This window comes from Mustela lutreola, chromosome 6 (genome assembly GCF_030435805.1).
Source record: "Mustela lutreola isolate mMusLut2 chromosome 6, mMusLut2.pri, whole genome shotgun sequence".
Lineage (NCBI taxonomy): Eukaryota > Metazoa > Chordata > Mammalia > Carnivora > Mustelidae > Mustela > Mustela lutreola.
In genome coordinates this window covers 37,418,831-37,445,593 of record NC_081295.1, presented here as the reverse complement: position 1 = coordinate 37,445,593, position 26,763 = coordinate 37,418,831, and the positions used below count along the sequence as shown (strand labels likewise).

Here is a 26,763-nt window from a genome sequence, read left to right as displayed (position 1 = left end):
ATGAGGATCCGCATAGCTCTTTCGTCAACTGTGTTTATAATACGATGAAGTATTTGACCAGACCTTTATCAATAAACATGGGCCTTTCCCATCTGTTTCTCTTGTATATTAGCCACAATGAAACTGCTGGTAAACTAGTATTTAGTATGAATCCTCTAAGGAGAATAAAATATTTTAGAGCAGTCTAGTGCCTGCTGGTTAAAAAAAGGTGGATGAGGTTATCTGGACTGAATAGGCAAAATGTGGCTATTGTTAAAACTCATTTAGAGTCATTGCTTCATAAAAGGGAATGAGTAATAAATAAATTTATTATCACTTAAGTGTTTGAAACAGTACCACTTTAGTGCAGACTACTTCCAAGTGCAGCTACAAGTCAGAGGCCCATGAAGAGGTGAGGAATCTGTGTCAAATGGACATCTATGGCAGCAAGTACTTTTTTGTTATTGTTCAACTGACTTCTTTTTCTGAGTGAAACTTCCCTGATGAAAGAAGCGTTTCTTTTTCTTTGCAGGCTTCTTGATGATTTTCTTTCTGGGGCAAGCTACTTATCATATATTAGCATTCTGAGTAGCAGTGTCTTTTAAAATGCTATCTCTAGCATTAGTCTTAAGTATCCTTCACTGTTACACTAAATGCCCAGAAGGTAAGATCACTCTAACAACAATGGTATTGATTTCTGATGAGAGTTTCATTCATTTATAAATTCAACATAAAATTTTTCATGACCGCATATAGTATAAACAAAGAGTTGAACGGACCGCAAAGATGATGAGGCCGAAGTTCTCAGTTCTCACTTTCATGGAGATTTAAATGTAGAAAATGAGTTAAAATGTGAATATGCACATTTTGAATGCACAAGTAAATGTAATAGCTAGATGAGGTGTGAGCCAAGTGCCAGTAAATTCTTGGGAGGCAGTTGAGAGCAAACCACACAAAAACTTTCCCTGTTTCAAAAAAGAAAGAAAGAAAGAAAGAAAGAAATCATTTCTAATTCAGTGTTTGGTATAACTACATATTTAAGCTAATTGTCAGGAATGTTGCCACCAAGTCTATAATCTGCAAGAGATAATTTTATATCAACTGAATAACTACAGAGCCAGATTCAAGACTGAACCCATGATCTCTCTCTAGTAGCCTCCACCAATAACTCACAACTTACTGAATCATTCTTCCTCTGCTTCAGCTAATACTGATTATTACTTTTTTTTTTCCCCCTAAAATACTATTTCCCTTGTTGGTAGTACTACATGATGTAACATTTAGCTATTTTGTAGTTTTTGAAAATCCTCCTACTCCGATGTTCCTTAAAGGCAGGAAAGTTACAGAAGCAGTCGAGTGTAGGAGTGCAGGGTATGGCCCCTGTGAACTAGTCTACTGGATTTGTTCATGGGTTCCATTGTTTATTTGCAAATTGTGCAACCTTGAACAAGGAACTGAACTTTCTGGTGCCTCAGCTTTCTCAGCTTTAAAATAGCTATTACTGGATCACATGCTTCATAAATAGAGTTGTTCTAGAAATTTCATATATAAATACATATTAAATACTTAAAACCATTCTTGGCACATGCTAAGAGCTCAAAACAATATATTATATATTATTATTTTGTCTGTACTGGATTTATGGGTGCCTGGGACTCATTTCAGAATGCTCTAAGGTCAAAGTCAGGCATACATATTTTTCAAAGGCTTCTCAGTTGAAGCTAATGTACAGCTGAGTTTGAGAACAATTCTTTTGCAGCTTTGGGAGGAACAAAAATCATCATTTTAAGGTAGGGTTCCAGGGCTCTCCATAATAAATGCTGACAACAGTTACTTTTTTAAACATTATATTGAGAATTTTTATTCAATCTTTAAAATTTAGAAATGACCAATTTCTATAAGTTATACTATTTTATATGTACCAGCTAAGCAGAAATACATTAATGTTAAGTCATTTGGAAGTAATATATCCTTGGAAAAAATGAAATAACTACTAAAACAGAAAAGAAACCAATAACATGCATCTTTTTCAAAATATTGAAATATGTATTGAATTGAGAGCAAAGTACAGGTGAACCACCCTCTTCTATTTTGAGTGGTAAGAGAGCAAATATTTTGAAGGATAGTGTTTAAAAACCACTGTTGCATGTGGTCTATCATATAATCTGGCTCCATTTCTACCTTTTCCATGAATCCACAGATAGCTAAAGACTACGTTATTTATAAGGCCAACAAAGTGACTATGGTCTACAACCATACATTCTTAATAATGAAAATGAACCTTTAAATAGAAGATATGTGTGTGTGTATAAATATACACATTTATGTATATATGTATACATTTGTTAATAAATATATACACACACACATTTGTCATTTGTTAATGACCAAAACCTCCCTTATATGTCATCAAAGTAACATTTCAATTTTCTTTGGTCTTGGAACATGTTTTATTATAAATGAAGAAAGAATTGTGTTGTATTTCAATCACAACAATGTTGTAATATCTGTTGACAGTTTTTGAAATATTAATTTAGTCCAAATGCTTATGTTATGAATATCTTTAATTATAATATGCATAGCTATCTAAATTCCTTATAACATGAATATTCTATTAATTGATTTTAAAGAATGTCTAAGTTATTTTGTATTTGATATTCGCATTTAATTACTCTATATTGCCTTACAATATGTACATGACTATAATCCCTTCTTTAGATAAATTTAATTTATACACTATTACATATCATGAAATGACATGAATATTCTTAAATTATGCAATAATATATAATAATATTTCATATACATTCACGTAGGTGTAAATTTGTGGCTAAGAAAACTTAATAGCTCCTCTCCTAAATATCTACACAATGTTTAAAATATTGTTCAGTATATTATAACAATATTCTGGAAACCCCACATATTTGGTTTATTTTTCAGAAGCAGCAAAGCATGTATTTAAACATGTAAGATGTTTACTAATAGGAACAGAATCAATAAGAAGAATATTAAAGAAAGAGGAGATATGAGTTCTACCTTAAAGCAGTGTGTTAGTTATAAACTTTCAGAAAAAAATCACATTTTCCATTAGAATAAAATTGCATTACTGACTGCCACTGTGTTCTTACTATGTGACTCACTGGATTCAGATCTTCCAAACCCTTTTCCAGGATACCATTATTTTTCATTATTGTAAAATCAACATAATGTATTGCTACCAAAATTTTAAGTAAATTAAGAAAAGAGAATATCAAGTGAGTGTTCATCGCATATGACAATACAGTTTCATAGAAATGTTTCATATGTGAGTGTTCATATGTACATGTGAATGTACCAAATTAGAGATATACAATGTGCCTCTGTGAATTACTATCAGTAAATATATTAAATTTTCTGGAAAGTTAATTCATTATATAATATATAATTGAGGGTATATCCACTTACAGAATAATATATATATATATATTTATTTATTTATTTAAAGTCATACATTACAAAACCTAAGGTGGCAAATATAAGATTGACAGTTCCATATTACACCGTTCTTTTTACTCTATCTCAAGGTTCTTGATAATGATTGAAGAGAATGACCAATTCCAATTTATTCTGGCTGCTATCAATTTCCTACTTTCCTACTTTTTCTTTTTACTCTCTTTCCTCTGCATCTTCTAATCTGGTATGAATTGTTTTTGACTCTATTTTTCTCTAGACCTAAAACTCCTATCTATACAAACCATCCTACTTTCTAGAATACTATCTAACAGTTTAATTTTTTGCAGAAATTGTTCCCCATGTGTGGCTTTGTTCTTTTTATTTTTTACCTTTTTCCCCAAATCATCACTCTTGGTGGTGTTAATAGAGTTAATTTTTATTTTAATTTTAATCCCGTTTTACTATAAGTTGAATTATTCAAGAAAGATAAAAAAGAATGAAAGGGAAAGGAAGGAAGCAGCTCAGGATAAGGAAGAAGAGAACAAAAAGAATCTAATCTAAAGTATCTCAAAACTCACTAAAACTATTTCATTTAAAATGTATAAATGTAAAATATTATCATCTCAATTTCTCTAGGTATTCTGAATATATTTTCTCTCCAACGCGCATAAACTTAAATTCATATTGCTTAATGCTAAGTTCTCAGTAGCAGTCATGATTTATTAGTTGGCTTCAAGAATTTACCATAAGTGAAGCACTTTGTTTAATAGAGCCTGCTAAATACGTTTCAACTATCACTGCAGCTTGTATTTTAAAGTGGCTGTCTCACAGTGTATAAGCTACGCCTAGGAAGTTAGGCATAACTGAAAACTTCATTAAATTCCCTAAACCTGTATGATGCCAGTGGTGCAATGTGGCATTAATTTACTAATTAATATGATGCCAATAGTGCAATGTGGCACTAATTTACTAAGTAATATTTTAGTTTCAAGAGAAAATTAATGCAGTTTACTATAGTGGCCAATTAATACCCAAGGAGTCACTTTTATGCACTGGGAAAATCTAGCCTATAATGAATAGTTCTATGCAGGGAGAGTTACCGATTCATGAATGTTTGGTTCCAAACGTTAATTTGAGGTTTAGTTGTTTGTAATTTGGACTTTATTTCTCTTAGAAACAATACTATATGTAGCATTTTGATTGCCAGGTTGGTGCACAAACTCATATTTGACCCCAAATATTGTATACTGGTTCAGAAAATAAGTTTAACAATCCTGCTTTAATACTAGGAACTCGTATTAAACAGGAAAACCAATACAATGAATAAAAGGTGTTTATAATTACTACTGAACAAGGTGCTCAATACAAGAATTCAGATCTTCCCAAATCCTCCTAAAATCCTGATGTCTCTTAGCCAGACAGAGACTGGTAATTTCTGCTTGCTTTCTGCTTCTCCCCTCTTCTTGCCACATAGGGAGTTTTTACTTCATTGCTACATACTATCCAGCTACCAAGAAATTACCATGTCAGTAACTAACAATAACATAAATACAATTAAGAAAACATGTCCACTCTTCCCTTGGATCAGTTGGAAGATGGGTCAGTGGTCATGATCCAAATCTGGCTAGTCAACTGTTTTTACAAATAAATAATTGGAACGTAACTGCATTTATCTGTGTATATATTGTTTCTGGTTTCTCTCGTGCTAAAATATCAAAGATGAGGAATTGCAACAGAGAAAATATGGATGGCCTGTAAAATGCCAAATATTTATTATCTATCCAGGACTTTTCAGAAAAAGTTTGTGTACCCCTGACTTGGAGTCTGTTTAGCTGCAAGTAGGAATAGTAAATAAATAAATAAACAGTGCTTTAAGGTTTTTGTTTTTGTTTTCCTCTTGAAAAAAAAAAAAAATTCCGTAGGTGGGCAGTTGCTATATTTCATTCAGTGGCTCCAGGATTTAAAGATAATGCTTGTCGTCTTTCCCTCATGACTGCAATATGCTGCTGCTGTTGCTACTACAGCTCTCACATTGACAATGCTGGCACATAATAAAAAGGAAATGTGGAATGCTCGTGATCTAAATAAGGAAAGCCAACTTTCCCAGCAAGCTCTAAGAATTTTCTGTTTATATCTCCTTTCTTAGATTAGAAATGAATTTTTAAAATTCAAGTTGGGTGTCCTGTTGCCCTAAAAAATAATAATAGTAATAATAAAGAAAGAAGTGGATATTGAAGAGGAAACTCACAGTGTCTGCCACCATCATCTTCCCCATAGCAGAGGAGAGGGAGAGTATCCCCTTGATTCCCACCCATCCCCCCAACCTCCTCAATGGATTTCTCTTCTGAATATAGAGCAGTAAGGACCAAGGGAAGTCATTCAGATTCCTAAATGAAGGCATCAGATCATGTACGAAAAGTAAGGTTATGTAAACTAGGACTTGGAGAGAGATTTACGAAACTACTAAGTCCTTATCCGTTACATTAAAGAGTAAGGTAGGAAAAAATTTTTTCCTTATTTGGCTGCATCAGGGAGTTATTTCAGGTACGGTTTTTTTTCCCTGTAGGACTAGAAAGTTGTAGGAAACATGAATAGAGCAACAGAAGGTCTGAAAAGGTTGTATCAGGTGATTTTAAAACATTTACTAGACAGCATGAATATTTATGTTAACTAACATAAATATAGAAACTTTTATAAAAACATCTTCCAATGACATTATTTCACTTAACCTTTTTATACTTGAGAAATTCCTATGTGAAAAAGAGGGTCTCACACTGATTTATAGTACTAGCTGGAAACACTCCACCATCCCTATTTTAGGCAGTTACTATATGCAAATAAAAAGATAAGTTTATTATGTTACAAATGACCCATTCTTTTTTATATAACCAATCTTTCTCTCCATTAGATTTTTCTAACAGATTTTATATCAACTCAATGTTCTCCCACAAAAATATAATTGTTTCTCAAGCTTATGTTTCCTTTCCATCTGCTGAGGAGTCTCTCTTCTTCCCACTACACACAAACATGTCAAAAAAAAAAAAAAAAAAAGGTTGTCTAGGTTGTTTTTCTCCATTTCTTCAACTTCCATTCATGCTCCAGTCTTCTCCAGACTGGTTTCAGTCTACCTCATTTGATCCAGTGAGCTGCTGATAAGGCCATCTAACCACACTAAAGTAACTGTTCTCAGTCCTCATTTTTCTTGGATTCTTGGTAACATTAATATTGCTAATCTTTCTCTCCTTTCTCCTTGGCTTCCATGACATACTCTTTTAGATTCTCTGTGTGGCCAATTCTTTTATTTATCCTTTGCAAGCCCCTTCTCCTCAAAAAAGTTCAAATTTCCTCAAGGTTACATAGAATGAAGCTCATTTTCATTAGTCATTATGGAAATGCAAATTAAAACCACATTAAGATATCACTTAATACCAATGGGAATACCTACAGTCAAAAGACAGATGATAACAAGTATTGACAAGGATGTGGGAAAATGAGATCTTATATATTGTTGGTGGAAATGTAAAATGGAGCAGCTACTTTGGAAAAGGAGTTTGGTAATTTTTAGAGTTAAATATAAAGTTACCCTATGGCCCAGTAATTCCACTCTTAGTTGTCTACCCAGGAGAATACATAGGTCTACATGAATTCTTTTTTTTTTTTTTTTTTTTAAATTTTGAGTTTTGAGGATAGTTTGATTTTTAAGATTTTACTTATTTATTTGACAGACAGAGGTCACAAGTAGTCAAAGAGGCAGGTATGCAGAGGCGGGGGGGCGGGGAAGCAGACTCCCCGCTGAGCAGAGAGCCAGATATGGGGCTTGATCCCAGAACCCTGAGACCATGACCTGAGCTGAAGGTAGAGGCTTAACCCACTGAGCCACCCAGGCACCCCTCTACATCAATTCTTAAACCTAACTGTCCACAACAGCATTATTCATGAAATTAAAAAAAAGAGAGAGAAAAGAAAAAAGGAAACAACCTAAAGGTCCATCAACTGATGAGCAGATAAAATAGAATATATTCAAGAAATCGGTATTGATCTATAAAATTGAAAGGACCTGCCAAATGGGACAACATGGATGAACTTCAAAAAACAATATGCTAATGAAAAAATCCAATTTTCCCAACACCATTTGTTGAAGATGCATAAGATCCATATTGTATCATTCTGTCACATGAAATGTTTAGAACGATGATACTATATAGACAAAAAAAAAAAACAGTTCAGTATTTGGTTAGGTCTACGGGATAGGAATGGAGAGAGGCTATACATGGGCATGGTGGCTCTTTTTGGGATAACAGAAAAGTTTTAATACTGAATTATGGTGATGGTTACACAACTCCACAAATTTTCTAAAAATCAATGAATGTCATCACTTGAAGTATGTGAATTTTGTTGTATGCAAATTGTATCTAATGAAAGTTGTTAAAAACTGGCTTTTCATGACTTCTAGAATAAGAACCAAAATTCCCAACATGACTTACTCTCCATCTATCTTTCCAGCCTCACCATGTTTAATCTCCCCTCCTTCTCTGCATCTGATACTGCACTTTATTCCTCAGTTTCTTCAAACTCCTTTTTGCACTGAGTTAAAACATCATTCTGATTGTTCCTCTTAGAGTACCTTTCCCAACTTCTCCTTTCCTCTCTGATACAACCCAATCTATTATGTGTTCTCCTAGTATTAGGAAATCCCCCATTACATCACTTTAGAGCTGTAAACTGACATGTTTGTAGTATTATTTGATGAATGTGTTTCCCCCATTAGACTGTAATCCATAAGGTTGGGAGGTCATGGTTGGTTTTGCTAACCAGTATGTCTCCACTATTTATTCCAGTCTTTAGGTATCCATTAAATTTTGGTTTAATGAAGAAACAATTCTAAATTATCTAAAATTTTCCTCTAGGAAGCAAATTATTTTTTTTTAACTTCTAGATTAGTTCTTTCAAATTATAGTGCTAAAATATCTCAGAGAACTTTGTGGTGTGGTATGTATACCTTAAGATCAGACTTTTTTTTTTTTTGACTACTGCTTGCAATGTGTATTGCAATTCTTTAAGGAAAAAAATCACAAAATTTCAAATGATTTTTAAAAAGGAATAAATTAGTGATGCCAATCTATGTTAATTAGGATAACTTAAAAGACAGCAATTAATTTTTAGTAATTTTCAGTGTATCACTATGACAAATTTTGATACCAATGAATTCAAACTATTAATTCAAATAGTTAAACAACAGCTTTTAAAATCACTGAGCATAATTTTGCTTATAGTATCTGGGGCTTTATTTTCTTTATTAAAAAAAATTTTCCACATGCAACCAAGTTCTCTTATTTTCTCTTGTTCTATGTGCCTGAATGGGATTTTGGAGATCAAGTAGGACATATAAAATCATTGGTTATATATAATACACTTGTTAATAAAATAAAGCCCATCAAAATGAAACTAACATAACATTGTGTGTCAACTATATGTCAATTTAAAAATTAGTAATAAGGGGACGCCTGAGTGGCTCAGTTGGTTAAGCAGCTGCCTTCAGCTCAGGTCATGATACCAGCATCCTGGGATCGAGTCCCACATAGGGCTCCTTGCTCGGCTGGGAGCCTGCTTCTCCCTCTGCCTCTGCCTGCCATTCTGTCTGCCTGTGCTCGCTCTCTCTCCCTCTCTCTCTGATAAATAAATAAAATAAAAATAAAAATAAAAATAATTAGTAATAAGGGGCATCTGGATGGCTCAGTTAGTTAAGGATCTGACTTTTGATTTTGGTGCAGTTCATGATTTCAGGGTCCTGAGGTCAATGCCAAGTTGGGCTCCATGTTCAGCGGGAACCTGCTTAAGATTCTCTCCTTCTCTCCCTCTGCCCCTTCCCCCACTCTCTTGCTCAAATAATACATAAAATCTTAAAAAAAAATAGTAATAAGGGGCGCCTGGGTGGCTCAGTGGGTTAAGGCTCTGCCTTCGGCTCAGGTCATGATCTTAGGGTCCTGGGATTGAGCCCCACATTGGGCTCTCTGCTAGGCAGGGAGCCTGCTGCCCCTCTCTCTGCCTGCCTCTCTGCCCACTTGTGATCTCTGTCAAATAAATTAAAAAATATTTAAAAAATAGTAATAAGAAAAAATGCTAGTTTCAATTCCCTGAATTTTTATTTAAATGGTTATTATAATGATGGATTTTAGTTTATATCTATTCTCTTATTTTTATCAAAAATGATTTTTTATTTATAAAACCGATCTTAATATTTATTCTAAGAATATTCCATGTAATAGGATACTTACAGTCCTTCATTTATAGTTTCTAAACATGAAATCATAAAAATGATTTTTAAATGTTATATACATGAATATGTACAAATATGTACACACACACACAAAGACATACATATATTGATATTTATATAAACTTTTCTTCATATTTGTAGTTAGCAATTTATGTCCAACATAATACTATGGCTAATTTCCTTCATGTGTGACAGGTATTGTGAAATAAAAATTTATACATTCTTAAAGATATTTCTCATTTGTGTAAGACATTCTCAGAAATTTTATTGGCTGAGATCTTCTAAAAATAACCTCCATATTTAATAAAGGTATGGAATTGATAACACTTCAATTCCCTGTACAAAAAAGAGTTAATACATGAGAAATAGCAGTAGATGTTCCTCAATTCTGTGGGTCAATCTTCCAGGTTTAATTTTAAGGGACTATTGTCACCATGGTTCGATTTTGTTACAAAATTCTGATCTAGAATTTTGCTCTGGAATAGAAAAAAATTTCTCCCCCCTTCCTCTTCTCCTCCTTTTCCTCCTTCTTCCCTCTCTCCCCTCTCAGTTTTATTTTTAGGTTAATTATTCATTTTTATATCTCTTTCACCTTAAATCAGTAGACTATTCACAAACCGCTTTTGTTCTTGAGACATAAACTAGTGAAGGGGCTTGAGCACTTCCCGTTACACATTCACATAACAATATTATCTCACTCAGTGTCACAGCGAGGCTCCTCAGGATCCCCACTGTCCAGGCAGTTTAAAATTAGAGTTTTGGCAGAAAGTTACATGAATGATTCATTAAAGATAATTCTACTTCCTGGTTAATAGAAATCTGATTCATCATTATCATCAAACAAAACAAAACAAAAACTACAACTGCAGGCAATGACTAGGACATTGAAATATATCACAATTGTGTTGCAAATAGTACCCTGCTGATGTTCACTTAATATTTGCAATTCTCTGGACCACAAGTGTTTAATTCCTTTTTAAAATGTGCACATTTTCTATTTTGTCCACTAATAAAATTTGCCCAGTGGTACACTTCTCTGGAAAACTTCATCAGATACATCTCTGAAAACATTACTTATTTTTGTTCTAAATTGCCCTGGGTAGCAAACAGAAGCAGTTGTGTAACACATTTTATGCTACTTATCAATGAAAAATGAAAGGCAGATTCTGTATGGTTTGTACTTACTAAGAAATTACTTTGAATAGAAGTTCCTTCCATAGTATTTTAAGATAAGAATTTTTGATCTGCCTCTCTCTTTAAGAAACGGTGTCCTAACTGTAGAGAACCAAGTTAGTGGTCACCAGAAGGGAGGTGGATGGGGGTAGGGGCGAAATAGGTGATGGGGATTAAGGAGGGCACTTTTTTTTTTTTTTAAAGATTTTATTTATTTGTTAGAGAGAGAGAGAGAGAGATAGAGCACAAGCACAGGCAGACAGAGTGGCAGGCTAGAGGCAGAGGGAGAAGCAGGCTCCCTGCCGAGCAAGGAGCCCAATGTGGGACTCGATCCCAGGACACTGGGATCATGACCTGAGCCGAAGGCAGCCGCTTAACCAACTGAGCCACCCAGGCGTCCCATTAAGGAGGGCACTTACTGTGATGAGAACAGGGTGCTGTATGGAGGCGCTGAATACTGTACAGTTATTGCATACTGTACAGTTATTGCATACTGTACACCTGAAACCAATTTTACACTGTATGTTAACTAATAAATTTAAGTAAAAATTTTAAAAAATAAAAATAAAAATTTTTGACTTGAACAGAAGTCTAGTGTTTTTATGGTTTGGGAGTGGTGAGGACACACACACGTGCACACATAAACACACACATACCTATGTCCACATGCATGCAAAAAAATATAATTCCATTATGTCCCAAAGTTAGAAGAAAAACTAGTTTCATATCAGTTTAGGTAAAATTTGATTTCCCATGCTTGAAATTCACTCTACCACCACAACTACAATTGTTTATTTTTTATGTGTATATATGGATACTTAGAGGAAACAGAAGGAAAAAGCATTGCTAATGATGCCACCTCTAATTTCATAAGATTGATGTCACACAGAAAATATTCCGTCCCAGATTTGCCAGTTACTAGTTATACCATCTTGCTCAAGTTGCTAAATTGCTCTGATTCACACACTTTTCATCTGCAAAATGGGAATAGAAAGTATTGCAATGATTTAGAAAGACAATGAATATAAGTCGCTTAGGACAGTACTTAGCAATTAACAATGTTTCAATAAATGTTAGTATTAGTAGGAAAGCAATTAAAGGGGAAATAAACGTCAAATGACGTTTAACAAAGCAACAAATCAAGAAATATTTCTTACTCAGTTCATTTACATTATTTGCATTTGTTTTAATGTAAACTGGCATTTTAAAATTTAACAAATATTTTAAATGCAATATATTTGGAACCCTGAACATTTCAAGTCCACAAGGATATATCATATTTCAGCATCTGCTGAAGTGCAGAGCTGGACTGTCTTATTTAATTATTATGTCCTATCTAATTTATTTTATTTTGAACGTGACTTGGTAAATGCTCTACAAAATTTGAAATCATCCATCCAAATCTATTCTAATGTAAGAATGACATTATGTTAAACTCTGGATATTAATTATAAACTTTAATATTTTCTGATTATAGGGATTTTTTTTTTTGCTAATGTTGGTTTGTTAATGTAACTGATTTTGAAGTATAACCTTAACACTTCTTTATAACATTATTATAACCTTTTAAAACACATTTTGATATGTTGTTTTGATAATTTGAAGCGCTTTTAATAAATTCCAATTAAGAGTCACAATGTTTAGGGGCACCTGGGTGGCTCAGTGGGTTAAAGCCTCTGCTTTCGGCTCAGGTCATGATCCCAGGGTCCTGGAATCGAGTCCCACATCGGGTTCTCTGCTCAGTGGGGAGCCTGCTTCCCCCTCTCTCTCTGCCTGCCTCTCTGCCTACTTGTGATCTCTGTCTGTCAAATAAAAATCAAATAAAATCTTAAAAAAAAAAAAAAAGAGTCACAATGTTTGGTACCATAAGCTGTGTCACTGTGGACACATTTCATTACATTGTGCCTCAGTTTTCTCACCTCTCAAATGGAGATAATATGGAGCTTTAAGATAATACTGAGTTACTGAAAGCATAAACTGAGAAAAGATGGGAAGTGCCTCACGTAAGAAGTATAGTCGATGGTAGCTGTCATAACATTAGCACAGCATCCAAGGTCTGTCATGGTTGGCCTCTGTTTACTCCCCCAATATTTCCTTCTCATATGTCAGAATTAGAAAATGCCTCCAAGTTTCTTTAAAAGGAAAAATCTCTCTCTCTCTTTTTTGAACAGTTCATGCTATTTCATTCCTCCATAGTTAATGGCTGTCTGATTTCCTCTACATGGAAATCCTCATACCCTAGCCTGTTGCCAGCCTCCTGCTCACAACTTCAAGACAACCAAAGGCTCAGCTTCTCCATACTTGGTGTATACTTCATCTAGTGTAACTACCTGTTCATACGGCTTCCTCCTTTACAGAAAATGAGCTCCCCTGGTGTAGGAACATCCCTGACACCGTACAGTACCAGACATAAAGGACCCACTTCATACATGTTTGTGGAACAAACTGTACGTTTTTTTTCCCCTCACATTTGGACAAGTAAAGTATCTACTTAAAGTAGCTCTAAATCAATTTGTCATGTGAATCAACAATATTCACATCTCTATTTTCAATGCTATTGTTGATATCACCTGAGCATTTTAAGTTATCTGTGTCTAGACTGAACGCACTCATTAGATAACAATAGCAGATATACTTGTTATTGAAAACTGCTGATTTAAGAAAAGGCAGGGGAAAATGCTGGACTCTTGTTTGTACTGAAAGGTTTTTCTTTGTTCTTCAGTTAAGTTGCCAAATGACAAAGCTGACCCTGATAAAGGGTTATGGAGTACAACTGTATTATGTTATAAATGCCTATTGCTTTAGATCAATATCCCAGAAATTCCCTGCTGTGTTTACAAGCCCAGCATACTAAAGTGGGCATAAATAAATCATTTATTTTACACTAACAATAACCTACAGAGAAGCAACTTAACTTCCTCAAACTTTCGTTCTGTAGTGTAAAAATAACAAAATCCTTACAACTTCTGTAAACCCTAAGTAGGCAGGCAAACAGTCCATGCAACCCCAGGTACAGGAGTGGGTTAATAGTGTAGAGGTATTTAAGTAAAATCTATGCTCTTGCCAATGCTCCATTCCTAATCATTCGCTCCCATTTTAGGACAAATATCAGCTCTTCATAATTTGCTGATCTATGGAAGCAAAGAGATTGATGAAGATGTTATCTTTTTGGTTAGAATTATTTGTAAATCATACAGGTGAAGGAATAATCCTGGATCTTGCAAAATTGCAAAAGAATGGTAAATCGTTTTTTTCCTGGGGTGCCTGGGTGGCTCAGTGGGTTAAAGCCTCTGCCTTCGGCTCAGGTCATGATCCCAGGGTCCTGGGATCAAGCCCTGCATCGGGCTCTCTGCTCAGCAGGGGAGCCTTCTCCCCCCACCCCCGCAGCCTCTCTGCCTACTTGTGATCTCTGTCAAATAAATAAATAAAATCTTTTAAAAAATAGTTTCTTCCTAATAAGTTGGAGATTATTAAAATATTGATAAAATAGACACACTTAAGTATTAAATTACTCAAAAATGACATGTAGAAAACACTATGCAAAGCCATACATGATGCACCCACAATGATTTCTGTTCTTCATAATTTAGTTTTAAAAATATTTGATCTGTTTTTAAATTCATTTGCACATGTGGTTTTATTTTTTATTTAAAACACTCAATTTTGCTGTAACTTAAGAAGGATATTTTAGAATACTTTGCTATTTCACTATCATGAGATTATTAAGGCATTCTGAAATATTTTTCTTGTTTTAAAATATGCATGTCTCACAATGTGAAATACGCGTCAGAAGGAAGTATAAAATTAAATAACTCATTTAGGAGAATTAGATATGAAGGTTTATCTGTCATGTGTTTATGGTTAGTGCTTGCTCCCAAGATCATATTTATGAAATCCCTTGTTCCTTTCTTTGACATTTGAAAGGAAACATCATCATTCTTATGTCTTTTTTAAACCAATCTGTCGACACTGGTATTAAACAACTTTGAACTGATGTTGAGTTGTGTAACAAGTGACAATATCAACTCCCAAGACAGGCAAAATGCTTGCTTCATGAATGCGTTTGACAGGTCAGAAACCAACCTGATACTTACAAATGTGCAGTGGCAATAAGAAGGCTTCAAAAATAGGAAAGAAAGCTTCTATGTCTTTGGAAGACATGTTTATATTCCCCGGAAAATATTATATATTAATTATCACTTGATTGTCTGGTGTTTGTTGCGATTCTGCTCCGGCACTGTATTTTTCAATAGCAAAATGTTTGCCACCTGCTCGTGGATAAAAACTCTGGCCCGTAGGTATTGCTGTTTGTAAATGACTCCCAAAGGCAACAAGACATAGTTTTCCCAGGTGGGCTACTCATTTACTTTCTGTTTTCTTTCTCCCACTATTCATCTGTGGTGACAAGTGTCAATTATGGGCAGGAGATTTATGGGATGGGAAAGATAAAGCCCAATTTACAAATCATTTCCTGCGCAAGCAGACAGGTGCAATGACAGAGCCGGCTTGCTGTAATTGAATTTCTTGCTGCTATCTACTCAGTCACAAGAAGATGTCAACCTCAAGGATGTTAGCTGTGGAAAAAGTCTTGATACACTATGATTTTGAATGTAGAGATGACAATATAGCCAAGTTTAACCCCGGACTCTGAATAGAATATACCAAATTAATTTTTTTTTTCATGTAATAAGGATTTTCCTTACCCCTGCAATAGGCCTTGAATCAGGGAAAATGTGTCAAGGCAGTCTAACTTTAAGTTCACTGTCAAGTATTGTTAAAAAAATAAACTCCAATCTGATGTATCAAAAAATTGGTTTATATATAACTACTGATATACTAAAATTGAAGAAGAGTACATGTTGGAGAAATGAACATTTTTTGATGGGTAACTAGTTTGAACCTTATTAAGATGAATGTTTGCTAACATATATAGGTTTTTTAAAAATAAGATTAAGGTGTTATAAAATCATTAAACATTAAACAGTTTTCCCATTTGTTTAAAAAAAGAAGTTTTAAATGTTGCTTTGTACCAAAGAACACATGAATATAATACATATATTCATAGGAAACTATAGCTGCACTAATTACAGTTTACCAGCTCTCAAAAACATCTATACCTCTCTTATTTCTTAATGTTTAGTTTAATCCAACTTTCCAATGCATCTGTTCAGAGGCAAAGATTCACATGGGGCAATGACAATAAGTCAAAGCTTGGGAAGTCTGCAGAAAGTAATACAATTAATACCTTTGTTTTGCTTTTTCATATTTTACTGAATTCATCTGAAATACGTGACACTTCTATTTTAAAATAGATCGGCTTATTTGATAGTCATCTTCTCAAAGTTTCAGATTTAACAGTTTTGGATTAATTTTTTTTTTCTGAAAAAATCTTCCAAATCATACGAAGTGTGATTACTTTTGAAATAGAGAGGGAGAGAAAAAGAGGAACAAAGAAAGGAGGAGCCTGGAAGGGAGGGAGTTTTTGACAAAATTAGGTTAAGAACATTTAAAAAAATTCCCATATATCTGAAACATAGAAAGAAAATTGTTATCCAACAGACATTGCCTTATAGATAATTAAGTTAATCTCCAATTTTATTTGTAAAGAATTGAATGCAGAAAATACAGTGAATCATTGTGACTGTGTGTGTACTACAGTTTCCTTAGTAATATTCTTTTCAGTTTAACAGATACTGCCACATTAAGCAGTTTTATAAATTCTTAGTATGATCAGGAATTTATAAAATTTTCCATTTTTGTGCATTTGACACAACACTGGCTATTTTGTTATGTTTTTAATTAATGTTTTACTCTCTTATACGCTAAGTGGTTTTTCACTGCTGTTCATTTTTGCATTTCCCTATTAATTGATTTATTGCCCATTTCTGTTTCTTCAGTTTCATATATCAGATTTTCTCCTTCTTTGTATTTTTTAAAAAATATAAACTACCGGATCCTATTCCTTTGTCAGATATATATAACATCTACTGCCAATCATGTAGCTTATGTTTTCAGTTTCACAGGCAATTTTATCAATGTTTTTTTATAGACTGTGTTTCCAGTAAATTTCTTCTCTTTTCAAAGGTCATAAAAATAACCTATATTTTCTTCAAAATTGTTTAAGTTACAGTTTTTTTCTTCACAACTGTCTTCTTTCTGTGGAACTAATAGTTATTTATTATGCATAGTACAATAAATAGTATTGTAGTACTATTTACTTAAATCTGCCACCTCTGTAATAAATCGTATTTCCATGTGTTTAAGATATTTGTCTTTTTGCATGAGAATACTTACCTGTTTTTTGTTATTAGCTTATTTTCTTAATTATATAGCTTCATACTACATCTTCCTACCATTTTTTTTTTTCAAAATTGTTTTAGCTATTCTTAGCCATTTTCCCTTTTCATTCAGTTTAGGAATGGAGTTTTACACAAATGCACACACTGTATTAGAAATCCGATTTCAATCACAGTGAATATATAAATCCCCTTAAGAAGGTTTGATGTATTTATGGTATGAAGAATTCCAAATAATAAATATTGTCTACCTTTCTATATTTTGAGATTTTCATTATGTCATTTAAGAATGTTTTATAGTTTTCTATATAAAATCATGCATATAACATTGTCCCTTATAGATTTTATGTGTTTATTTTTACAACTGCCAATTTCATTTTTAAAATTATGTTTTCTCTTCGGACAACATTCATTTTCCAACACCGTGTGCTGCACACTTAGGAAGATGCCCTATATAAGCACCTAATTTAATCGTCAAAGCAGTCCTTGGAGAAGACGTTTTCACAATTTTACTGATAGGAAACAGATTAAAAAGATTTATGTAACTTTCCCAAGGTCACTAAACCTGTAACACTAAGAACTGACAAGTACAATATAGAGTCTGCATGGAGTAGAACTAACTTATTTTTCTTTTTGAGGAAAGTGAGTTTAATTATTTGCAGGTTATTGCATATGAATCTTAAGAAAAACTTTTTTTTAACTGAAGTTCTCTTTGTTCAGTGTGGCTGTAAAGACCCCAAACCACATTTTATAAGAATAAGGTCTGGTGCTCTGTCGCTACTCCAGAATCTCCTTTTCTTTGTTTCCCACTTAGTCCTGTGTTAATAATTGGTTTAGGATCACTAGTTCAGAGCTGGCTGCAATTCCACGTAGCCATTCTGAACCAAAGAAGGATTTTGAGAAATGCAAGTTTCTTTATAAGTGCAAGTTGCCACTGGTTATTAAAATAAAAGCTTTCTCATATACAACCTTGTCAGCAATAGCACTTAGTGACCTACAGGGCAGCTATTTACTAAAAACAGGAACTCAGTAATTGAGGCTCCTATATACTGTCTCTGCAAGCTTGCACCAAAACATACTACAAAGGCTTGAGCTAAATGCTTTTTAAGCCGCTAAAGTTTCTACTTCAGCATATGTCTCTGCCCAAAATACCCCAGGTCACCACGACTTCCATTATATTTCATATGTAATTCCCCATTGATTAGAGTTGGAATTATCCTTAGTTTGGATGAGAACAAAATTAGCCTTCAACTAGACAAGCCCTACCTTCAGATACGTGGCATTTCAGAAATGGCCTTTCCAGGAGGGCTTTGGTAGATCAGTAGCCTGTTAAATGGAGAGGCTGCTGCTGTGTCTTAGGCTTCCTTGATTTCTGACCTATTGTGATCTTTATGTTGACCTCAACCGAATATGACTCACAGGTGAAGAAAAGTTCTAATTTTAGGACTATATCATAGGGCACATTGGACAGGGCTAAAAATTAACATTTATTGAGCAGGGTTTTTTTTTTTTTTTTTTTTTAAGGCACAGTTTTTTATTAGAATCTTTACATATATTATCTCATTCACTCCACAAAATAAACCAATAAGGTAGCTGTGATTAGAGTCTTTGTACGCAGGCACATTTTGAAGCTGAGAAAGGTAAAGGTAAAGAAGCATGTCCACAGACACGTGCAGAAACTAGCTGAACTGAATTTAAGTAAAAGTACTCCGGTTACAAAGCCTAGAATATTACAGGATACTATTATTTTAGCTTTTGGTTTGGGTATTAGTCACCAATTTACTGTACATGAATTCCAGTGACTGTAACTTTCTTGATTATAACCTAAGGGTTAAGGGTTAAGTTCTCCCCCATACTTTATCACAATTTACAATAGGCACAGAGAATGTTAGAACCAGAATAGTTCTTAGTGCACTAGAATCTGATTTCCATGAGGACAGGGACTTTGCCTTATTCACTGTCATATATTCAGCAAGGAGAACAGTTATTAGGAACACAGTGAGAACAAAGTGAATAAAGTAAAATATCTCTCCAATTCAATATCTTGAATTTTATAGCTAGGGCACTGAGATTTCGAAAAACAAAATGACTTGTCAAAGCTAAGTGTTTACTTAGTAGGAGATTGGAATAGAATCCAGTTTTACTTGTATTATGGTCAGTGGGTTTTCCAGTATTTCAAATTGCCCCTAACTGGACAGCACAAGACAACCCTTTTCTGATCCATGTATTAGAAGTACAAAGAACAGAAACAAACAAACAAAAATCCCACTTATGGGTGTCTTTTGTTAAAGACTGTTGAGCATGGCGTGAAGCACTTTCAAGAAATTTTCAGTTGGGTAAATTGGCTGAGAAAGAATACATGATCAATTATTTATAGTAAACCATTTTATGACCTTCAAACTACAGCACATAATTGTAAATTTTATGAATTGGGAAAGTTTTTTTTCTTACTATATAGACTTAGTATTACAGCTCTTGAAGTCAACAGCTACTTTATTTTCTCTCAGATATTAAAACTCTTTAAGAATAATCACCTAGGAATAAACCTAAGAAATTAAGAGAACTTACATAAAGAAAATAATAATTATTTATTCAGTTACAGAAAGGCATATGTAATTCAAAAAGGTATAGATTGTTTTCTGAGATAGGAAAACTCAACATTGGACAGATAATCTGCTTTATTCAGATTATTACATAAGTTAACATAAAAATGACAATTCATTGAGAACTTCCAGAGGAATTTTTTTTTTTAAACTCAACAAAAAGATAATATAATTTAGCTAGGCAAGTAAATACTTGAGAAGATTCAGTGAAATTAAGAATAATAATTATAATTGAAATATAAAAATCTAAATCTGCATTAAGTTATATGTCATATTAGGCAAAAAAATAAACAATGAAGAATTAATATTAGAATTTTCAGAAAGAGGCTCCAGTCTCTACATGGCTTGGTAGAAAATTTAAGTCTTTAAAAATACTGTGAGGAGGATATATTTTATAGTAAATAATGTCGAAACAACTGAAAAGATTAGTGGAAATAGAAACACCATGCTGGATATAAAATATATTCTTGATAACTTAAAATTTTAACATAAGCCATTGAATAAAAGAACATGTGAGTAACTATTTTTTATAACATTGTTATGGATAAGGCTTTTCAAAGCATACTATGCTTACAGAACAATAAGCAAATGATAGACAAAAAAATTTAAACTTCTCTGTGTCATGGGATACCATATATAAAATGAAAACACAACAAATTGGAAACATCTGTCATATGTAATTTGAGATATATCTTATTTGTTTAATTCGTTCAGTTAACAAATATTTATTTAGTGCCTAACTTGTCCTAAGCACTCTTTTTAAGTTCTGAGCTGAACAATGTCTAAAACAGACTTAAAAATACATATCTGATTCTAAGATGCTTACATCCTAATAGGGGTAGGAAGGCGATATCTAGGAAGTAACATGAAGTAGAATAAATACTATGCTAACAGCGAAAAGTACTAACGAGGAAAAATTAGGCAGGGAAAAGAGATGGGAAATATTGCTGATGGGTGCAATTTTAGATCAAACATACAGATCACCTTAAGTAGTACAACCTTACCATATATTCCTTTTTGAGACATAAAATGAAATAAATGGAGACAAAAGCATGCACACGATAGGCATAGTTATCTACTCTGCATTTTTAAATTAAATTAAATGGGATTTTACTGGAGATTTTTAATTGTGTAATTTCATCAGTAGATAGGTGATTTAGGATCCTGTAAAAATGGGAGGTGACGTTGTATTTTTGAAGTAGAAGAAAGCAAGGCAAAGGACCGCTCCTTTTATCCTGTGAATGTCTACAGGAACCTCGCCGATCTTTTCTCAGTCACCTTTTTCCATGAATTGTTCCTCCTGATTTTCTTTGATTGAATTGTCAAGCATTATCTGCGGAAACCTTTCTACTATTACCTAACTGCCACTTAATATGCTTCTCACATGCTGCAAGACATAAATGTCTGAGAAATGAATAGGAGAAAGATGATTCTGCATCTGTTGTTAAAGACAGCCGTCATTGCTCTCAAACGAAGAGAACATTGGAAAATATTCTGGTTAAATCACAGGATCTGCTAAAAAAAGAAAAAGTATAAAGGACTAATAGACATTCTAGGACAGAGGCACGTTTAATGCTTAAGTTCTAAATTCCGGATACTTACTCACACTATGTGTTTTGAAGGGCACTAAAAAGACACCCTTGATTCTTGGTTCTAGATTGCAGACAGAAAAGCAGTGTCTATCGGACTGCTTGTATTTACAAGGTAAACTAATGAATTTGTGTAGAAAAGATGTCTGGAGTTGCTAATGCTGGCTGCTATGTTTGCATTATCTGTTCTGCTCCAGTTTCCCAAACCAAATCAATGATTATTTACTGAATGCCGCCACACCACCAACTTTATTCTCGATGCTCTAGGGGATAGAAAATGATTGATTATACCTTATGTCCTTGACTTAAAGGAGGATATAATCAGGTTAAGAAAGTAAGTTGTAAGTGCAGAAAATAAGACACACACTTTAAAGAATGCCATGGATTTTTACAGGAGGAATCTCTACAACCCAGAGTCAGATTACATCACTCTTCCTCTGACACTCCCATAGACTTCCCAGGTACCTCAGTTAAAAAGTCCAAGTCCTTAGAGTGGTTACCTGACTTCCCTGCCTACTACCATCTTCGCGTTGCATTTTAGTGATCGTCTTGCCACATTATTAGAGCTCACCAGGCCGTCCAGCCTAATGGCTTCACATATGGTGTTCCATCTGTCTAGAACACTCTTCCCTTAGACATGAACATGGTCACTCCCTTTCTTCCTCTCTGTCATTACTGTCACCCTCTTACTGTTAAAATTGTTAAGTCAGCCTCTACCTTACCACTCCATTCCTACTCCCTATTCTTTATTGCTTTCTAAAAACCACATAGTTCATTAATTTATTTTGTGGCTTATCTCCATCATCTCTCTAATATTTCTTTAAAAAATAAATTCTAAAATTTTATTTAAAATTCATTTAAAAGAGGGGCGCCTGGGTGGCTCAGTGGGTTGAGCCTGTGCCTTTAGCTCAGGTCATGATCTCAAGGTCCTGGGATGGAGCCCCACATCGGGCTCTCTGCTCAGTGGGGAGCCTGCTTCCCCCTCTCTCTCTGCCTGCCTCTCTACCTATTTGTGATCTCTGTCTGTCAAAAATAAATAAGTAAATAAATAAATAAATAAAATCCTTAAAAAAATTCATTTAAAAGAATAAGTTGCAGCTCCAATGAGGGCTGCAATTTTTTTGTGTTTTTTTTTCCCCACAACAATTCGATGGCTTCTCTGCTACCGCCTGATACAAAATACATATATAGAGAGAATTAATGAACAATAGGGAGTTCACAGAAGAAAAGCATGAGCGAACCTTAAATAAGGGGGAAATATGATTAAGCGGGGAGAAAGAAATGTAAAAAGGTGATGATAGTAAAAAGAGAAATTATGCAAGAAAAAGTCCAAGGAATTATATGAAAGGCTGAAGCAGTTCTGCTATACAGAATGTACTAGATTAAAATCTCTTAAGAATCCCCAAATGCCCTTTGCTGGTTACAAATCACTTTTTTAAGGACTCTTTCCTCCTACAATTTTGCTTTCTCCATTGAAAGCCTCATGGGCAATTCTAACTTCAAATGACCGTGTAAGACAGAAGTGCTTGTCTGGTAACAAAAAAACACAATACATATAATTACACAATTAAGTGACCAATAACTACTGATTCCAAAAGTGGCTTTCCTGCTAATTCTTTCTAAGTATTAATGCTAATTTATATTTATTAGACATATTAAGGTTACTCTGAAAAATAACGTAGCCTGGAAACTGCCAAGCAAATGAAAATCACAGTCTTTAACTTACTGTATTACTTATAGGAATAGATACTAGAAACTGAGTAATTTTTTTTTTCTTTTGTTGTCAATACTTTCATTAGTGTCATCTTCACAAACTTGTAAGATTAAAAAGAAATTTGCTGCTATGTGCTCTGAATGTTCATGCAGATAAAATGGTATTTAATACGGTCACTCATTTACAGATACTCAGTTAATACCCAGAACTTTTTTGCTTTAAAATAAATCAATTTGTATGAGTGCTACAATAAAATATGAGAATAAAATCTATTTTAGTCTAGGAAGTGAAAATACTTGCTAATATTTTTACATGAAAGAAAAGCTAGTGTGAAAATCTCTATTTATGCTAGAATCATACTTATTTGAACTAAAGAAGTCCAAACATGTCTCTAACTTTAAAAGAACTTTCGAAAAATATGATTTGACTGGAGAATTGGGGAAGCAGCCTATAATTCCTTTTCTTCTCTCATAAATAAAGCCTCCCAGGAATCCCAGTTAGATGGCTCTTTATTTGGCTGATGTGCCAGAGATTATATTGAGAACTTTATACTTTATCTCCTTTAATGGGATAAAGGAACCATGATGTTAGCTTCTGTGGGAATGAAAATATAAAGAATGCCCTCAAAGAGTTTATCAAGTATTAGGTTCCTAAGAAGGACTAAAAAGTTGTAGGAATATATTTCTCAATTACTCAAATGGATTTAATTAAATAGTAGTTTCTCTTGATATGGCCAACCCCTTAAATGTGTCTATGACACAGTACTATGGACTTAAAAATTCTAAAATCTGAAGATTTAGAGGAAAATAAAGACCCAAAATTAGGTAGTATTTCACATAGTCTGTTATACTCAACTGAACACAGGTTTGTTTGTTTGTTTTAATGTGACATTAGTTCCAATGTTTAATATAACTCACTATACATGGGTTTTTTTTCTTTCCCTAATTTCTAAGCTGAATTCCATGTGCAACTCAAATTAATTCATATATTTATAAAATATATAAGTAATATAGACTCTTTACAGATAACCTAACTAAATTTTCTAAGGCACAAGACCATCAATCCTCAGTATATTTCCAACTAGGTTAAAATTTGAACTGAATTCTATAATCTACAGTAGAAACAATAGATTTTGATTTGTCAGATGAGAGAAATCAACTCTTTCTTGAGAGAGAAAAATCTCTCCATGAACATAAACTGAATAATTTAGCTGTTTTAGCAGAAATTATTTATTTTAACAGAAAATAATATAGTGAATAGGGACATTTAGAATTATTCCTATCTCAATTTAATCTTAATAGGATACTACTATATAAAAGAAGTATAATTATGAATATTATAATTGAAAACATAACTGAAAATAAAATGAAATGACTATAAATTATCAAGCCTATCTAAATTGCATCTATTTACAAAGGAAATGCTTAATGTTGCCATCATTTTATCAACTAAATATTAGGTTCTCTGTGTTTTCCGTGTTAGAAAACCAACCAGTGTGATAATATGAGGTCTGAGAAAAATTCACCATGATGACAAACATAAAATTTTAGTTGAGAAGATATTGTGTATACAATATAGCAGAAACAAATCAAAGATAACAAACCTTTAAATCTATTCAGCTAATGAACTGAGTTGTTTTGACTCTGATAACACATCTTGAATAAACTTTTCTGCTATAATCTTCAGATTTCTCTAGATTAAATTATACCCACAAGACTTCATCAATTCATATTATGGAAAAGAAAATTATTTATCCTCACTGCCTTTTTCCTTCTGACACAGAAAACTTCCAGGGCACTGAATCTATTCAATCAAAGCTATATATTCCATTCAATACCTATTCAATAAAATACATATATATTGTTTTAATTTTAAATTTTATACTGAAGAGTATACAGTTTTCAAGTCAAGTTTATTTATATTCGCCTTATGCTGATTAATACAGATTGAATTTCATGGCATTGAGATCAAACCATTAGCAGATGGTGGAAAAATAAGAACAATTATGTTAAAATATGTATGCACTTGTGATAGATATTAATATAGACCAATCATTATGACGGCGTTCCTTATCCCCTGACAATTGTGTGATTATATCCCGTCCCTTTCATTCTGGGGAGAGCACTCATCCATGCTTTAGACCTGGATAAAACCAGGACTAGTAACTAACAACAAAAGTACCTTGCCTGGTTATGTGAAATTAGTGAAAGTAGTAAACAATCTCTACTCAGTGTTCTCAAATATCAATATTTCTTTACAGCGAATATGAATGTGGGCATTTTTGTTCAGATGTCATCACTATCAGAATAAAGGAAGAACATTATCCCAATGCTTCCATTTGCAGTGTTCCTGGTAGAGGGTATCAAGTGGGAGAGATGTGGGGGAACAGAGTAAGTGAACAGTAGCAGACGGACAGTATCAGTCCCAGAAACCTGACAATGACCAAAGAGAAAGTATACTCTTTGTTATCTCATGAAATGCTGGCTGTTTTTAATCTTTTGAGGCTTAATCACTATTGAGTGATATGCTATATGATAACTCAAATGCTGTCTCAGGCGCTAGCCATCACCTTTCCCTCCTGCTCAGGATATTAGAAAGTTTTCTCTGTGGCTCACTGAGCTGAGCACACAGGCCCTTCCATACCTGCTCTGGCTGCCATGCAACAGATTAATACACAAAAGGCAAGAATATTCTATTATTTCTGTTGTTATAATTAGTACAATCAAGGCACTACTAATTCTGATAATAGTTAAAAGTTCATAGGTGAACCTCTGCATGTAGATTTCATATAGTTTTTTTATGAACAATTCAAATATTTTTAACCCATTTCAGAGATCTCTTCCCCTTGAAAAGGTAATATACAGTTATCTTAAGTTTTGAAATTTCATGATATGATAGCTACTTTAAAAATGTTCTGTATTAAAGACTTTACCATCGGAAATGCTAAAAGTAAGAAGTCACTGTAGTTACCAATGTTCTAAATTTTTCCAAAATATACATTTTTTCCAGCATTTACCAAAATAATACTTTAATTGAAATGCTGATCTTAATTTAAAAACAATGGCTCATAAGGCAAATATCACTTTATTTTTAATTTTTTTTATTAATTATGTGTTATTAATTTATGTTTTTAAATTAATTAATTAATTTTATTATTCTGCTACGTAGTCACCATACAGTACACCATTAATTTTTGATGTAATGTTCCATGATTCATTGTTTGTGTATAACACCCAGTGCTCCATGCAATACGTGCTCTTCTTAATACCTATCACCAGGCTCACCCATCCCCTCACCCCACCTCCCATCTAAAACCTTTAGTGTGTTTCCTGGAGTCCAGAGTCTCTAATGGTTCCTCTCCCACTCCAATTTCCCCTCCAAATATCACTTTAATTGAAATAATGCAAAAAACCCTTGGTGCCCAATATGGTTAATCGAAGATATCTCTATTACATACACCATTCAAATGAAAACTGTTTTTCAAGTTTCATTAAATTAATTTCAATAAATTAAATTTCATTAAATTATAGTCATATGTAATTTATATAATTAAACATAAGTATATGAAATGAATACATAGCTACATAAATATAATACTATTAAAATATTTTATCATAAGTCATTTTACTCTTCAATTCAATTTAAGTAAAGAACAAAATAAATGTTCATGTGGAGATCAGCAATTAAAAGCATTAACATA

General features: G+C 33.4%; 1 protein-coding gene across 6 annotated transcripts in view; it reads right to left on the bottom strand.

The window, feature by feature from the left end:
• Window positions 1-26,763, bottom strand: part of EPHA7 (EPH receptor A7) — a 171,140-nt gene that overhangs the window by 39,979 nt on the left and 104,398 nt on the right. Inside the window, exon 6 of one of the 6 annotated variants that reach the window (XM_059177061.1) lies at window positions 19,784-21,275. The exons of the other annotated variants lie outside the window; for them this stretch is intronic. Within the exon in view, the coding sequence (XP_059033044.1) occupies window positions 21,259-21,275 (17 nt within the window). The 3' untranslated portion in view covers window positions 19,784-21,258. Of the gene's footprint in view, window positions 1-19,783; window positions 21,276-26,763 lie in introns of those variants that run through there. 6 annotated transcript variants of the gene reach the window in all.